The sequence below is a fragment of the Cynoglossus semilaevis genome, chromosome 12 (assembly GCF_000523025.1).
Source record: "Cynoglossus semilaevis isolate Cse_v1.0 chromosome 12, Cse_v1.0, whole genome shotgun sequence".
NCBI lineage: Eukaryota > Metazoa > Chordata > Actinopteri > Pleuronectiformes > Cynoglossidae > Cynoglossus > Cynoglossus semilaevis.
This window is the reverse complement of record NC_024318.1, coordinates 5,938,831-5,955,362: the sequence shown is the minus strand read 5'-3', so window position 1 is coordinate 5,955,362 and position 16,532 is coordinate 5,938,831. Positions and strand designations below refer to the sequence as shown.

At 42.3% G+C, this 16,532-nt stretch overlaps 2 protein-coding genes and 1 long non-coding RNA gene across 6 annotated transcripts in view; 2 read left to right on the top strand and 1 right to left on the bottom strand.

The window, feature by feature from the left end:
• Nucleotides 1–9: 9 nt before the first annotated feature.
• On the bottom strand, nt 10–12,957 carry LOC103387211 (uncharacterized). Its single transcript, XM_017037464.2, is given in 17 exon segments — nt 10–197; nt 2,199–2,299; nt 2,622–3,266; nt 4,481–4,549; nt 4,796–4,887; nt 4,999–5,090; nt 5,309–5,481; nt 5,598–5,744; nt 6,892–7,419; nt 7,627–7,687; nt 9,146–9,293; nt 9,377–9,403; nt 9,405–9,545; nt 9,658–9,832; nt 9,956–10,093; nt 10,603–11,281; nt 12,427–12,957. Coding segments are annotated over 16 exon segments (2,898 nt in total). The 5' UTR covers nt 10,796–11,281; nt 12,427–12,957; the 3' UTR covers nt 10–29.
• Nucleotides 3,212–10,100, top strand: LOC112487815 (uncharacterized). 4 transcript variants are annotated; one of them, XR_003051271.1, is made up of 7 exons: nt 3,212–3,346; nt 3,452–3,518; nt 3,769–3,965; nt 5,319–5,496; nt 9,420–9,538; nt 9,652–9,845; nt 9,962–10,100. It is a non-coding gene; the product is annotated as an uncharacterized LOC112487815 (long non-coding RNA). The 4 variants fall into 4 exon arrangements; XR_003051270.1 differs by having other exon boundaries at nt 3,452–3,522; XR_003051269.1 differs by having other exon boundaries at nt 3,452–3,965.
• Nucleotides 12,958–13,592: 635 nt separating the features above from the next.
• sfxn3 (sideroflexin 3) overlaps nt 13,593–16,532 on the top strand; it is a 7,456-nt gene continuing 4,516 nt past the window's right edge. The window contains exons 1-4 of the mRNA XM_008321733.3: nt 13,593–13,730; nt 14,763–14,933; nt 15,370–15,540; nt 16,017–16,115. Of these exons, the coding sequence (XP_008319955.1) occupies nt 14,770–14,933; nt 15,370–15,540; nt 16,017–16,115 (434 nt within the window). The 5' untranslated portion in view covers nt 13,593–13,730; nt 14,763–14,769. The remainder of the gene's footprint in view (nt 13,731–14,762; nt 14,934–15,369; nt 15,541–16,016; nt 16,116–16,532) is intronic.

The following is a 16,532-nucleotide window of genomic DNA, read 5'->3' as shown; positions in this document are numbered from 1 at the left end:
GATCTGAGCTGCGGTCCTGCGGTGAGCCGTTACTTAGCAAGTCTCCTGGGTCGGTCCGGGTCGGCAGGGACCTTGACCACGAAGACCATGTGATCTTTGGCTCTGTTGCTGAATGCACGGCGGATTACAGCCACTGCGTGTTGGTGAGTGACTCCCTGGAGACTCTCACCGTCCACTGACAACAGCTCGTATCCTGCCTGTAAGTACAAGCGCAGGGAGAGTCTATTATTCAGCAAAAAACACCCGAGTTTTTAATCAAATAAAATAAAACTGTCTTTCATATGCTGAACTCTGCAACATTAAGATATCTGTCTTAAAGTTTATTTAACACAGATTTAGTAAAATCTTGATGCAAACTGAATCAGAAAACACGGTTTGTCAGACCACCTAAAGTCACTTGAACGCATCGCACTCTCGCAGTCCAACTAACATGACTTTGACTCAGCTTTACCTCAGCTTGAACTTTCAGACTCTCGCAGTCCAACTAACATGACTTTGGCTCAGCTTCTGTTACCTCAGCTTGAACTTTCAGGGTGTCCCATTGGCTGTTGGGTGGGTAATCAGATAAGCTAAAAAAAAAAATTCCAAATGGTTGACCAGGTCAGGGGTTGCATCAGGTCTGTTCGTTTCACTCACAAACACATATTTTTGTGCCAAACAGCTGTGCCGACGATCCCCGTTCAGTTCATACTGGTGCAGACTTTGCCAAACAGGGAAGGAGCAGAGACATGAGCGACGAGGCACTTACACCATGTTAGCTCTGCCCGCTGTTCATTTTGTTTCCTCGCCATCTTTTCTGCATTCTGTCCCACAACCACCATAAATCCATTCTGAGCGTTTCCCTCAGCAGAACCTGATTTATGCCACAGAGAGTTGGGGCTTTTCTCTCACTTTAATATATTCAAACTGAAGGCCAATACTGGCACACATACAAATGTTCCTTTAGGCTCAAGGTTGTTGAGTAAAGAACATACAGTGCAAAACTGCCGAAGACACACACACAGACACACACACAGACAGACACAGGACTGATTGCTGGCTGTTTCCTGCAGGATGTGAGCTGATAGAGTCAGGTCTTTGGAGCCTGGATGAGAGGAACTTCCCCTGATGTCAACGCTGTTTGCTGAGGATACACCTGTCTATGGTCTGGATCGAAGCGAACGTTGGCAAAACACAGGTCAGAAACACACAAAGGCCTGTGGTCATTGTTGTTCCTCCAGCGATCACGTCTTTTCCCCTTTTCTTTGCCAGTCATCAGACACAAATAGATTCTTTTTTCCTTCTACTCTGCACCAGACTATTCTTTCTTGGAACAATCAAACATGGAAGAAGGTCGTACATCTGTGCAGCTCTGTTTATCTTGGCAGCTCATGACTAACACACACACACACGCATGTTCTTCAATAACAACAATACCTACTGCTAACGACTGTAATTAATATATCATTAATTAATAATACAAATAATAATAATAATAATCCTTACAGGCTAAAGACATGAATTAATGCTTTGGCTCTGTGATGGTTTTTGGCTGCATTTTAGGTAGCGGTATTGTGGCTTTAGCCCTATTAAAAGTATTACAAATAACAATACATATATCACTTTTTGTTTATTTGTTTTAATAGAAAAATTCACCTTTTCTTACGTTTTTCTGATTAAATTGATCAAAAACATGGTTTTATGTCTTTACCAGATCAGAAGACTGGTTATAGTTCCAAACAAAACAGATGTCTAATAACAATGAACAGCAGGGGGCAGACTTCCGTTTGCAGAAAGCACTGAAGCAGTGACATTGTACATGGAATACTTTTGATCTACACCCTTATGAGTTAGTCTTTGGCTAATTGTACTTAATGAGTGTCTCATGTGTCCAAGTGAGACGAGCCAAGATCACAGTGAGCGGACAGTTAAGTAACTGCGCAGAGCAATATATCACCGATACATTAGCAGACAGGCAGCGCGTGTACTTCATCAATTATGAAGCCCCCGGGCTACTTGATATAGCTCTTTATTTATGTCCTGCCCCACGTGTGCAATCAGCCTCGGTGTCGGGGGCTTTTCATAATAATCTGTGGGTCACACAGAAACTACAGGTACAAGTACACAGTTCAGTGTGACTGGTGATTATAGTTCAGGTCCTGCTGTTAAAACACACTATGTTTCAGATTTTTTTTTTCTGTATGAATGATCCTGCTCACCTTCAAAGCCTCATTGGTCGACGCTGCTCCTCCTGGAAAGATTTTCTCAATCTTTATCATTGGCTGGATCCTTGACTCTGCGCCTCCAGATATACTAATACCTGGAGAAGAAATATCATCACTGAAGAAGCCTCATTATTTTATAAAACAAATCCTATTGATTGTCTCGCTTTAGACAACAAATCCTATTGATTGTCTCGCTTTAGAGGTTTTTTATTATTATTATTACTTTCAGCTGGTTAGTGAGTGAAGTCCTGACCTCTGCTAGTTAATAAATATGAGAACATTTAAGCATTAAAATAAACACCTTTTGATTTTTCTACTCATAATGTCATTTTTATTTGCTGGCAATCTGAATTACAAACCTAGTCTGAACCAAACGTTTAAATCTAAATAAACTGTATGTTTGTGTCTCGTTCTCACCGAGTGACTGCTTGGCCTTTGAAATGGTCAGAGTGCTGACGTCATACTCCTCAGGGGGCAGCGTTGTTCTTCTTCTCTCACCATTCTGTGAAGGTCTGCTGACCTGTGAGCCGCTCCCTCTGCCCGTGGACACACTCCTGTCTCCTGTGGGTTCAAATACCTCGGCCAGGGGAGTTCTGCCTCTGCGCTGTGAGGGAACGCGTACGCTGACCTCCGTGAAACCGTCCGGTCTGGTCTGCCATCTGCCGTCTACGCTGTCAGGACTCGCCTCCCTCCTTTCTCTCCCGTGGCCATTCCTTACGGGTGACCTCCCTCGTTGGAGAGTCGCGTCCGTGCGGTCGTGCACAGACAATAAGGAGGCGCCGTCGTAGTGTGAACTGCCGTTCTCTCCTCTCTGTGGCGAGCGACTCTGTTGACGTCCGCGTTGGAGGCTGTGGTTGGGCGAGGGACTTGGGGAGCGAGAGCGTAGAGTTGAAGGGGAGTAGCCGTCCACTGGCACATCCAGCAGGGGGGTGAAGACGCGGGAGGGAGAGGGAAGGTGACCTGACTGATGTCCTGACAAATGAAGTCTCTCCATCTCATCCATTAACTGGAAGTCCTGCAGGGAGTCGTGGACTGGCTGCAGGTGGAACCTGCCCCCGTAGTCTGGACACATGAAGAGAGTTTTAAACTACTATAAACTACACACATAAGAGCATCACCAAGTGGTGGATGAAGTGATAAGGGTAAGAGGTTCTGAACTCCAGGTCCATGGGCTGATTTTGGCCCGCTACATCTGGCCTGTGACTAGACATAAATTTTGACCTTGAGTTAATTTTTTTCTTCCTCAGCTCAATTGGGTTTGAGACCCCTGTTGTAAGGCAAGTGAACGTACCACTTCATCCACCGCCCCAAGTGGTGGGTGAGCCACATTTTTTCTATTTATTTTATCAGAAAGTAAATATTTAATGTGTAGTGTAAAATTACAATCTCCCACAAATATTCTTTAACATTTCATCATCAAGTTACCAAATAATAATAAAAAAAGGTCAAGCGCACAGACTGATCAATAATAAAAATAATCAATACTTGTAGTTTTACGCTGCACCACACTGACGGCAGAATTATACCTGTGTCCTTTTATGATATACAATTTCTTCTCCCTCAGGAGAATAACACCATTAACGGTGAATAATTCAGCAGGTTTTCAGGGACGTCAGGGAGTCTGATATCCAAAATGTGCTGTATCTGGTGATGCAAACTGACCAGCTCAGCTCTTCTGAACACAAACCCAGTGATGCTCTGACAGCTTCTGTCTGCTCTCATAACGCCGACCCCCTGACCCCGAGGCAGAGCCGACAGAAGGTGAGACAACTTCTGTGGAGTTTTTTTTTTTTTTTTTTTTTGTAAATACAACCGTATCGATGTGTCTCGGTGACTCTTGAACGAGGAGAACGTTCACAGCGTCTTTGTATCGCTGATGTGTCACAGTCAGTTTCTGTGGCTCACAGTGATGTAACACAAGACTCTTCTTCTGCACCGACACAAGAAACATGATATTTGCAGCACAGTAATGTGTGTGTGTGTGTGTGTGTGTGAGGTCAGCAGGTGAATGTTTAAATCAGATGCTGCAAAGAGAGTTTCAAGGACTGTTGTTACATCTGCTCTGGTGTTTTGTGTCATCTGCAGTACTGCATCACATTAACCCTCAGTTTGTTTCCTACATTTTACAGGAGTTCTTTCAGCTTTAAACCACAAATGTGACACGTTCTTGTCCAGTCCCAGGAACTGTTGTCAGGTTCTATCAAACAGTGCTGCTGTTAAACTTAAAGTAGTGAATGAAGGAAGTGATGAAGAAGAGAAAGAGAAAGGTCATGTACCTGGAACTGGGGTGATGAGGTGACGTCGAGGGGTTCCGTGACGAGGGGAGCGCAGAGCTGTAGAACGCACTAGAGCGACATTCATAACAAGAGGGTCATCATTTAGTTCTCATTAACTTCTCTGGTCTATGTAATGTCAACTCTTTTATATATTTTTTTATTCTAATCAAATTCCAGCCTGTTAAACTGATGGTACAAATTCACAGAGAAATATTATTTTTTTAATTGATAAAACTGATTTGTCTTTTATTGCAATAAACTAACGTCAACTTTCACTTGGTGTGAATATAAACCACAAACATATGAGCTGCTTACTGGTGCGATTCTTGAGATTGTCATACGCCTCCAGCTCATAGGGAATGACCAGGCTGTCAAACCGCCCCAGCCCAGACGTTGGTATCAACATTCTGTGGAAATAAACGGTTCAGAATTATTGATTTTTGGAAACACTTATTTTAATTAATTTTTATAAATCTAGTGAAATTACAAAGCACCATGTTACACTTTCATTCACTCACCTTATCTCTCTGAGCAGAAGCAGTTTCTCTGGCCTGTCCAGGATGGCCAGAAGGGGGCGCACCAAATCTTCAATTACATTGTCAGACAAAAACTGAAAAACAGTTTCATTTGGTCAGTCATTTCAGCATTTTTAATAAAACCTTGTTAATTACCCTTTTTACCAGTTGTGCTAAAGAAGAGCCATAATTTTCTCCGCAGCAAATCATTTTTATCACCAGAGGGCCTTGCTGCACACTTTTGTAATGATGTCCATACCAATATTATAATGTAATAAATTCTAAACAGCAGGAAAACTTGATTCTTTCTCACCCTCTGACAGTGTCTCATCACGGCCACAACCTCGTCCTCAATGAGGAGTTTCCTTGCCACGTCCTCCACGTGCTGCAGCGTCTCAGGTCGGGGCTGGGGGCTCCTGTCTTTAACCCCGGCACGGGATTCCTTAGGGGAGGTCAAGAGATGAAAAGGACGGCTCCGCTCCTTACCTGAGGGGCATCACAGTGAGTGACCACGTTAGAAGTAAAAGATACTGATTCAAGGAACAACTGACAAATACATGAAATACTCTAAAGTAACAGTGAAACAACGAGTGCACTCTGACCTTTGTCAGCGTTGGACGGAGACTTGGAGGAGCTCTTCTCTTTACGCTCCTTCTTAAACAGGTTGATGGAGGTTTTGGAGCGTTTCAGGTTGACTTTGTCCTCCGTCGACTTCTTCTCTTTCTGCTGCTGCTTCTTCTGTCGCTCTTCTGCAGCAGGGACAAATGGAGGAATTCTATTTATGGCGCCCCTCAATTTAACAACCAAGAAATGCTACATAAACCTTTAACAAGATAGGAGTAAATTATTTATCTCTCCTAAATCACAATCTAATCATAACTCATTTAAAGTGGGCAGTTGCATGTCATCTTTGATTTGAATTTTTCAAAAAACAAACACCACAGATTGTGCCTGATTCTACCTGACGCTCCACAGTTAACACCGGCTGATGTACACTCTCCACTATGAATTTAAACTGTTCATTCCTCTGCCTGTCGACTCCTCTGTTCTCTGCAGTAAATCTGCCACCCAGGAATGCTACACAGTAACACTGATGAATCGCAGCAGCACCGGCGCGTGAACACACACACACATCTATTTGAAGCTCTGCACTGATGCTCCGGCTTACATAACAAAATCAGCCAATCAGCCCCCGGGCGCTGCTCTGAGCCTGTGCCAGGCCCTGGAGGTCTGAGGTACGCCAGGTAAATTGAAAGAGAGAAGCTCATAACTCAACTGTATCACTGCGGTTCACATGGATCCTTTTCAATATGCCGGGCTCGTATTTATTTTTCGCCCAGGTACAAGTGTGGGTAAAAGGCAGCGATTAATCATGATGTCTTGATAACGTCATGTGTCAGGATGAATGTGGTCTGGAGCTTAAATTAGACGTCTCTGTTTACTTCCTACCGTAGATGAACAACAGCAGACTGTGTCTGAAGGATTTGGTGTTGGAGTTTGTTATTAAATAAATACAGCTACAGGCCACACAGTGGTGAATGTTGGTATAACACTTGTCTTTACAGAAATATCAGTGTTTTACTGGTTTAATCTTTCTGTATGGAGTCTGCATGTTCTACCTGCATGTGTGTAGCCCAAAAACCTGCTTGTTTGGAGGGAGGGGACACCCCCCTCTTGTTTTGCTATAACAACTCCCTGTTCAACCACTAGGGGGCCAAAAACCAGAATTTTAATTGAACATCTAAACACTCTCCTTGTGATGTGAATCTTGTGTTTGCCAAAAGTTGGTACCTCCTTGTGATGTGAATCTTGTGTTTGCTGAAAGTTGGATTTTCTTTTAAAATGTTTCACTTCTGGAATATTTATTTAATATTTCGAAACCAGTCTCAGTCCCACCTGATGGAGTAATGTGGCTCTGGGAACGTCTGATGGGTTTCCGTGGTTCGCTCAGTGCCATCAGCGCAGCCGTCTTCGGCGACTGTGGCCCGACTCCGTGGTCCCCATTTGACTGTGTCCATGTGTGGCCCCGCCCTCCCTCTGCGGCCCTGACCACCTGCCGTGGTCCTTCACCTTTCCCATGTATCAAAGTGTCTTTCAGCAGAACTGTGGCACCTACGGTTCGACTGGTCTCTGTTCCGACCAGGCTGTCTGGGTAGGATCCGTTATAAAAAGATCGTTCAGAGTGGGACGGTGGGTGGGGGTCAGTCTGTATGGCAGTGTCAGCAGTCCTCTCAGCACTGCTTGCACGATGGTAGCGGTCTTCTGTAGCGATGGCAACGTCCACCAGCTCTGAGCCAGAGATGGGTGGGAACAGGACTTGGGAGAGTCCACTGAGGGAGCTGAGCGGGGTGTTGGAGGACAGGGAGGACAGAGACGAGTTGGAGTCCGATCCGTGACACGACGACGGACGTCCGCCATTGGCTGCTGTTGACAACAATCCAGAGAAAAAATACAAAGTAATTTCAAAAGAAAGAATGATTTTCTTTGTCACCAATCCTGCTACGTCAAACATTCATATTATTTATTTAGAAACATACATTAAACAGGTCGACTTCACTTTGTTAATGTGCAGGGAAGACAGCAACAGTGAAATTCTTATTTTTTAATCTACTTTTCAAAGAGTCAACATACATTGGTCCAGCCAGCCGTATTCAGCCACCATCTCCTTGTAGGCAGGGTATCTGCCAGCTTCCTGTTTGAGGGGGAAAAAAAGAAACATATACAAATAAAACTAAAGGTGTTTAACACCAGACACTATAAAGTACCTCAGTGTTACTTTATCTTACTATATAATGCATGAAATATATTAATAATCAGGTCAGTAACCAGTTGAACTCGTATCAGATGATATGAAATGCATCATGGGATACAGCGATGTGTCAAACAGAGATCGGTCTCTGTTATTTTCCCACTTTTTATTCCGACTTTCAACCTCATAAAAGCTCATGTTTAAAGAGGTAAACTCCGTGGGTGGTCACAGGTCAGACCTTACCGACCAAAATGAACCTTCACTCCACTGTCCGTGACCGCCACCAATCAATGTGTCCGCTCTAGGACAGGAGGCAGACATAAAATTAGGGCTTTCTCTTGATTACAACCCGATCCCCTGCTGCCTTTGAATAATGAACGTCATCCCTGGCTGTTTTTCACACATGGAACCTGAGATCTGAGGAGTAAAATGAGCGCGGCTCAAACCTAGAGAGCTGAGAGCAGCAGTGTAACATGCTACACAACACACGTGTCCTCCGTCATACACACAAACATACACACGATTCCTCCATTTAAAAATACAGGGCCTCGACCTTGCACCCGCACTTGGCAGTCATATGAGTAAGTGATGGGCTGTGTGTGAGTCGGCCGTCTGCTCCTCACAGGAGCTGCTGTTATTTAACCTGCTGTGTCATTTGTTATTGTGTCACAGTCATCAAAGCATCCAATCAATTCTTATTTTCAAACCTCAGGCCATGGATTCTTTTACTCAGTCACGCAGCTCTGATGTTTTTGAGATCACATATCCTGAAGCAACAAATCAGCCTGCATCAAGAATTGTTTGTTTGTATCCCATGACATCACCTGTCAAGTTCCCCTTTTGTCTATTATGATGGCAGGATGTCATCATTCAAACTGCCTGACGTAACACTCACCATGATAATGTTGTTAGGCAAAAAGATGCCTTAGACTAAAAAAAAAAAACAAAAAACAAATTCAACACACAAACCAAGAAAAACTTCATAAAATACTCAAACAGACTAGGGGTGAGTAACAAACCAAACTATCCAAAATCATTTGCATTTCTGAAGGCCTGATGGTGCTCAGAAACTCAATAAAGCATGCCCAGAATACAAAACAGTCAGTTTTCATTTGATGACATCAGTGTTAAAGAGAAGAAAAAGAATGTTTGGCAGCAACCCCGAACAGAAGATGTTGTTAGTTTTTTTTAACACTTTTTCAGGCAATATTGTCAGTATTATTCACGTTTGAATCAGTGGTGGTTAAAAAGTACCAAACGAGGAATTGATAGGAAACCAAGAAAAAAAAAATTTCATTTGCTTGGTTGTATAACTATATTTTAAAAAAAGATTGAACAATTTAGTGACTGAATTTGAAGAGTTCATGTGAGGTTTAGGAGGATAACGGAGTAATCTCTCACCCTGATGGTCAGCATCACGTGGGTGTGGCTCTTCAGGACGTCCACTGCGTTGTTGTGAGTGATGTCCTCAAAGCTCACGCCGTTAGCGGCGAGTATCTGATCACCCATTTTGATGCCATGCTGCTCGGCGAGTCCGCCTGGGTCCAGTCTGAGACGAGAAAAGACATAAACAAGGACTGGTCCACGTCCACCTTTATGTTGTTATGGGAGTATCTCAAACTCAAGTCGTACTTGGAAACATAAATCCCCAGACCGAACCCCTCTGATGTTGAAGCCCAGGCAGTAGTCGTCTGATGTGGTGAAGAGATGCACAATCCTGCGGAGGGCGCTGTCTGTGCTGGCTTCTGATGGTGTGTGTCCATTCTCCTCCACCACCATGCGCCGGTGAATCAGGTCCACCCTTAACACACACACACACACAGATGCAATGATGTTTGAGCAACAACAACGTGGTGAACAGGCTGCTGTGGAAGTACTGTGACCTTTAACCCCTCCTTATTGTCCAGCCTTACCATGTGGTCTTCTCCTTGGAGTAGCGGATGCCCGGGATCTTGCCGACCCTTCTCACCACCATCTTCAGCCTGTTGTTTCCTGTCAGGACCTTCACAGCGCTGCTCATGGTGATGCTCTCCAGACTGACGCCGTTCACCTCCACCAGCTTATCGCCTACACTCAGACCAGCCAGCGCTGTGGACACGAGGTGCACACACACACACACACACACACACACACATAGAATGTCAAATGTTAAAAGAAGATCAAATGATCTACAAAAAAATAAATAAATAAGAGAACTCTCCTCCTCCTCACCTGCAGAGCTGTCGTCGTCGACCTTGCTGACAAATATGCCCAGTCCATGTTCAGACCCTCCGCGGACACTGAAACCCAGACGCCCGTCAGGACTCTTATCTACTGTCACCGTGTGAATGTCTTCACTCTCATCGCCACCTGAACATGAAACACACACAGACTTCAATCACTGCAGCAATGAATGATGAGACACTGAAATTTAATGAACTACAGACTAAGGCTGAGGCACAGGAGTGCCGTTAAGAGCGGCTAGTGATCTTGCCTTAGAGTAAGAACATCATCGGTTCAATCCCTGGTGTGCCCTTTTTTTTTTTTCAATTGGTCACTCTAAATCAGTGGCATCTCGCCACACCCCCGCAGAGGGGCCTGCCCCACTATTTGAGAAGTACTGCTCTAAATAAACATCCGTCAGGTATTTCTGTTTCTATATGTGACTCCGCGATGAACTGGTAAACTGTCCAGGGTTGTACCTCACCCTCACCTGATGACGGTCCTCCCCCCCAAACTACAGAAGACACCTATAGTTGAACTGTAGGATCGCAGCTCTTTGACCTCAACCACGTTGACATAACATCATCGTCTCTGTTTCGTATATAAATGATAACGAACACTTTCACCCTGATGATTCCAATTAGTCCAGAACTCACCATCAACAGGTGCATTGATGAGAATGACTCTGCCCATTGGTGACGAAGACCTATGTTTGTAGCGCTGCTGTTTCTTTATCATGTAGCGTGTGGCGGTGTGCGGACCCCCACTCTGGCCTCCATTGCTGTAGTGGGGCTGCCCTGCTCCATTCGTCATCTCCCTCCAGCCGGAGGAGTGGACAGAGTGAGCCATGCTACGTGCCTGGCAATTCTTCCCTTAGTCATCCAGACCGCTGGGTTTCAGAGATCTGCGGTGAGTGAGGATAAAGAAGAGCCTGGGATTATGGGAAAAGAAGTTGAAGAAGGTAAAGATAAACGGGGAGTTGTTTACACCGAGGGGTCAAAAACACAAAACGTGGCCAGAGACATATTTAGAACCATGAATACGGTTTGACAACAGAATACTAATGAGATGAAGGAATGTGGAAATGAGAGCGAGTAAATGGATAGACGGTTTTCCTTCTTTCTCACCTGTGGAACGGTGGCCATCTTCATTTGTAGAATAAACCTGTTGATATGAGCCTAAAGAGTTTTATTGTAGCTTCTGAGTACGTCCTCACAGAGTTCATGGTGCGTGGCTGTTTCCTCTGCTGCAGCTGAGAGGCGGAGAGGCCTCTCAGTAGAGAAAGTCACTGGTGCATGGTGATTCCCTTCAGGTCATGTTTAATTAAAAGGATATCTGTTGTGAGAAGAATAAAGAATATGCTGTGATGAGTAATTCAGGCTGAGGAATTGGTCCTGGTTTGTAGATAAGGCCCTCACAGTACGACAGGATAGCTGCAGCTAATTATACTTTTGTCTGGATTCTATTACATGACTTGAATAATTATTTTTGTCTATTGTCTTCCAAAACATCTTTTCATTTCAGCACCAATTGTGTTTAAATTGCATGACATTAGACAGGCTTATTATTAAGTAAAACATAAAGACAACAATAAAAACTACAGCTAGCTTGTTTTAATCTTTAACCTGTGATCTGTGTGAAGAAAAATACTGTACATTAAATGGGGGATAGGATATAACATTCAGACAGATGGGAAAAAATGTTTTAGGACAGATTACTAAACAATATTTCACTATTTATCCAAATTTGATGTGTTAATTTTCAGTTAAAAAACTGATTATATCACTAATCACTCGGTTTGAGTAAAATGTCCCGTTACTGCTAGGACAAAGTTTGGATTATAGATGTATTTGTCCTTTAGATAAGGAACCTTCTGCTTGCTCTTTACTCAGATTATACTGAGCTTTACTATTAGTACACTGTTGACCCTGCAGACAAGTTCTTCCTGTAACCTCTTACAGAATAAGAGCAAAATAACATCGCTCTGGGAATGTTAATCAGAGGCTGTAGCAAGTGGGATATTTCATAGTAAAACGAGCAATTTATAACCTCGCAACACTGCTAACAAAGAGGACAACGATAAAGTAATTTATATAAACAATAGATAAATAGGAGTATTTTATATATATATATATATATATATATATATACTGTATATACTTTGTGTAATGTGTTTTCAAGGTTCAACGGATAGATTACGTGCGGATCTATTATTCTTACAAATACGTTGTTGGGAATAGTACCAATTAAATTATTTAACCGTAATTGAACGCGGCAAAAGTTAGATTAGGAAATTATTAACAGTTCCTGTGCATTTACTGATAATTAACCACCGCTCTGCTCCACCTGTAGGCACCATCTGGCACCTGAAACTAAATCCATCAAACTGCACAAACCACTGAAGCCATCCGTGGTGACACAGTCATATTTTAACAACAAACATTACAAGTGAAGTGGAAAAAAACCCGGACATGTGTTACCTGTTCTGTCCATGTTTTGCGGGACGATGGCTCCTCAGCGTTACTTGTGCATTAGTAGACACTAGCAGAGTATTAGTGTCACCTCATTAGTCCCACTGCTGACCAACATTGTCTTAAGAAGTGTAAGCCTTTACCACAAAGTACCCACAGCTGAGCGGCCCATCAGTGCTCCACCACCGATGAATGACTGCACTAATGGCACAATATTAAGGGAACACGTGCATTAGTATTGTCCTCGGGTCAACTCTACCTCTGATGCGTGTGTTGATATAGTTAGCGTGTTTTCTTGCAGCTGCTGCTGTGGAAACAATTTAATCCACTGACAACGGGTAGTGTGCAGCGATGAAACACCTCCCTCTAGTGGTCACCTGCATTATATATTTAAACGTCTGTAGCTTTGCGTCCCAATGTTATGTGATTGTTCAATCAAGTTCACTGGACTTGGAGTGACTTCTGACTGGGTCAGCTATCCGGTGACTTCTGACTGGGGTGACCACAGATGTGAGCCCTGATGAACTGGACTTGGAGTCTTTTTTTTAATTTCACAAAAAAAAAAAAATTGAAAAAAAAAGACTGGGTCAGAAGTGACAAGGACCCTCTGAGCCTGACTGAGGGTCCTTGGGTCAGAGTTCACATTTTCTTGAAAATTCTTTTTAGATTAGGGGAATTGTTGTGATTGTTGTTGGTGCTGTGGTTGAGTTACTGTGAATTATTATCACTTAATTTAGCTTAACCCTACACATTGCACTTTTAAGACCGTGTTAATATATCATATAATGAGTCAAACGAAATGCTTTTAATATTAGTCTAACGACATTTTGCATACACACGTAATAAGTAAAACATTTATGTAACTGTACCCTTGGTGTATTGTGGATTCCTTTTGATTGAACCAATCATATTTTGTTTTTCCCACCACGCCCAGCCGTTGTAATACGCTATAACCGCCACCACCCCTCGCGTTACGCATCACACTGCTATGTTCAAATGTATCTCCAAGAATCGGTCTGTTTCTGCATCCACGTGTTTTTAATTCTTTCGTTACATATTATTTTATGATTAGGAGATAAAAGCCTTTAATGTGCCATATATCGTTTATGAAACTTAACTACCCGTTTGAAATGTACCCATGTTCACATTTATGCAAATAAGACACAGTGCTAAACAAGTATCGGATTGTGATGTAGTCACTGTGTTGTACTTTACTATGCTTTTTGAGTACGTGAACGCGTCATACATCCACCCGGTGCCGCTGTGTTATTGAGAGGTCATACATTTCCCACAAACCGCAAAGAATAAGCACGGTAAGTATGGACTGTATTTAAAATATATATATATGCTAACATTATTAAGTGAATGTTGCAATAATTGATGTCAGCATTCGCGTAAAACCACAGCCAGTGAATATTTACTATTCCTGTAGCATTTAAGCTAGCATACCTGGTTGTGTATACAACTCATTTACTAAAAAAATGTTTGTTGTTCGACAGGTTGATTTGGTTTTGTGGGTTTTTTAAATGTAAAACAGCTTGATCGAGGGATGGAAATAATTTGGCACACGTTTTGCATTTTAGTGTGTTTGTAAGACGGAATATAATTATTTAATAGCTTCAACGTTTAGCCGCCCGGTGCATAGACACCGGCGGCGTGACTATGTAGATCGCTCGTCACGACATTTTTTCGACCGTTCAAGATCTGTGACCACGATTAACTTAATTAATTCTTGCATGCGAGCCAAAAGGTTTGTGTTTGTAATCCTAAACCTAACCCTGTTTATAACCCTAACCCTGACAGTCAGTTATTAAAGTTATTTTTATATGGTAAAGTCAGACAGCGGAAGGAATAGTGAAGAATCCACAATCCGCAGAAAAACATGCTAACAAACTGGCCTTTTAGGGCTTTCCCATTGAATCCAAAGAACGTATTACCGATGTCATTCCCAAGGGTGTTGCTAAGTAAACAAACATCTAGGGATCGTATTTAGATATAACACTATGCTACTACAACAGCAGAGTAAAGACCTAAACCTAGATAGACAGGATTTTAAAGATGTTTGATTCCCCTGCTGTGGTGGAAAATGCTACAGGGAAGTGAACCTGTACAACAGGTCTTTCTGACATTTATGTGTGAAGTATTGATCAACACTGGCTACTGTTCATTATATGGGGACGGAGACTTGGTTAGGTGACTCGGGCTTTTCGTAACACCACATTTGAGTATGTAATAACTAAATAACTATTACTAGTAGTGTAAAAGTATGTTTTCATTTTGATGATATGATTCATTTTTTTAACATATTTTAAATACTAATAACGTTTCTGACATTGTTTATTTAGAGTCAAGATGTCAGGAGAGCTGTCAACAAATATTAACATCAAGGAGCCTCGATGGGATCAGGGCACATTCATGGGACGTGCCAAGCACTTCTTCATGGTCACAGATCCGAGGAACGTCCTGTTGTCCTCTGAGACCCTGGAGGAGGCCAGAGTGATTGTGCATAACTATAGGTAAAAAAATTTACTGAAGTCTGTTAATAGTTAGCAGGTTTTCGTGTAACTAAATGTTACTTGTGTAAATTGATGTGATCAGTTTTAACAAGGATTTCTGACCAAGGTGAAGCCATCAAAAATGCATATTAAAGGCGTCATCATACGTAGTTTGTTGACATAATGTGATCTTGATTGTTGCACTTCTGTTCAAATTTTGAGCTATAGTCCACGACCTGTTACATACTTTTCATACTTTTATACTTAACTCTTTTTTATACCAGTTAGACCATGCATGGGAATTCCTATTTTTTCTCTAGAAGATGAACTATAAGTAGGAGGAGGATATAATGTTAGGATGTGGCTGGCGACTGGATGTCCGGATAAGAATTAAGATTTTAATTTTTAAGTGGAGCGATTTAATATGGGTCTGACTTTACTGGTTCAACCTTTGCAGAGCCGGTGTGGTGAAGCCTGGTCTGACTGAAGATGAGCTGTGGAGAGCCAAGTACATCTACGACTCCGCCTTCCACCCAGACACTGGCGAGAAGATGTTGGTGATTGGACGGATGTCTGCTCAGGTGCCAATGAACATGTTCATAACGGGCAGCATGCTTACCTTCTACAGGTACTGCTCAACACAGCACAGCACAAAAGTGAGCCAGGCTTTGAATAAATGTGATGTTTCTTCCACATATGACTGGATACAGAAAAGCTTAACATTGAAGATTTTAATCCCTGGACAGATTATAAAAATCCTCTTAAAAATAGAAAAATTTACCTCTGGTGTTTTCATACTGAAAAGTCACTCTGCTGCTGTCATTAGATGTTGCACTAAGTAAATTGATATATATTCGAATACATTTTCATTTTATTTATTGCTATTTAAGTTTTTTATTTTGATCTAAACATGTTATAAGTATTACCATGGAATGACTGAAGATGCAGTGTTTAATTTATCTTTCATTGTATGAAGGCATTTTGGCAAAACTGAAATTGTCTTCAGGAAAAGCTTAACATTTCTACCCTGCTGTGTTGACCTTTAATCCATGACTGGAGAAGGTGACATGTTTTTCTCTGATTTCTGTTCCTTCTTGTTTTCAGGACGACTCCGGCCGTGGTCTTCTGGCAGTGGGTTAACCAGTCCTTCAACGCCATTGTCAATTACACCAACCGCAGTGGAGATGCCCCCATCACTGTAAAGTAGGCATGCTGAGCCTGCTCAGTCCAGTGCAGGCATTTAGACACATATGTTTAGAAGTGCTGCATTCAGGGACATGCAAATGCATATCCATGCATTGAGCTTGTCATGAAATTATGTTTGTTTTTTATAATTTCATGAAAACAATTATTCAGATTCCATCTTAAACTACATCTGATCTACTCTGTTTTTGTTGGAAATGCACTCAGGCTTATTTGCATATTTGTTGCATTCCAACAACAAAATCCTTTCATCACAAATGACCACAACTGAAGAAATTCCAAAAAGCTGCTCTTTCTGTCTTTGTGTAAAAGCTGCTCTGCTGCATTTTACCTTTGAGAATGTCTTACTGCATGACCACACCCATGTCCCTCTAACAACATGGCTATATGGTCTCACCAGTATTGCTGATTGGTTAA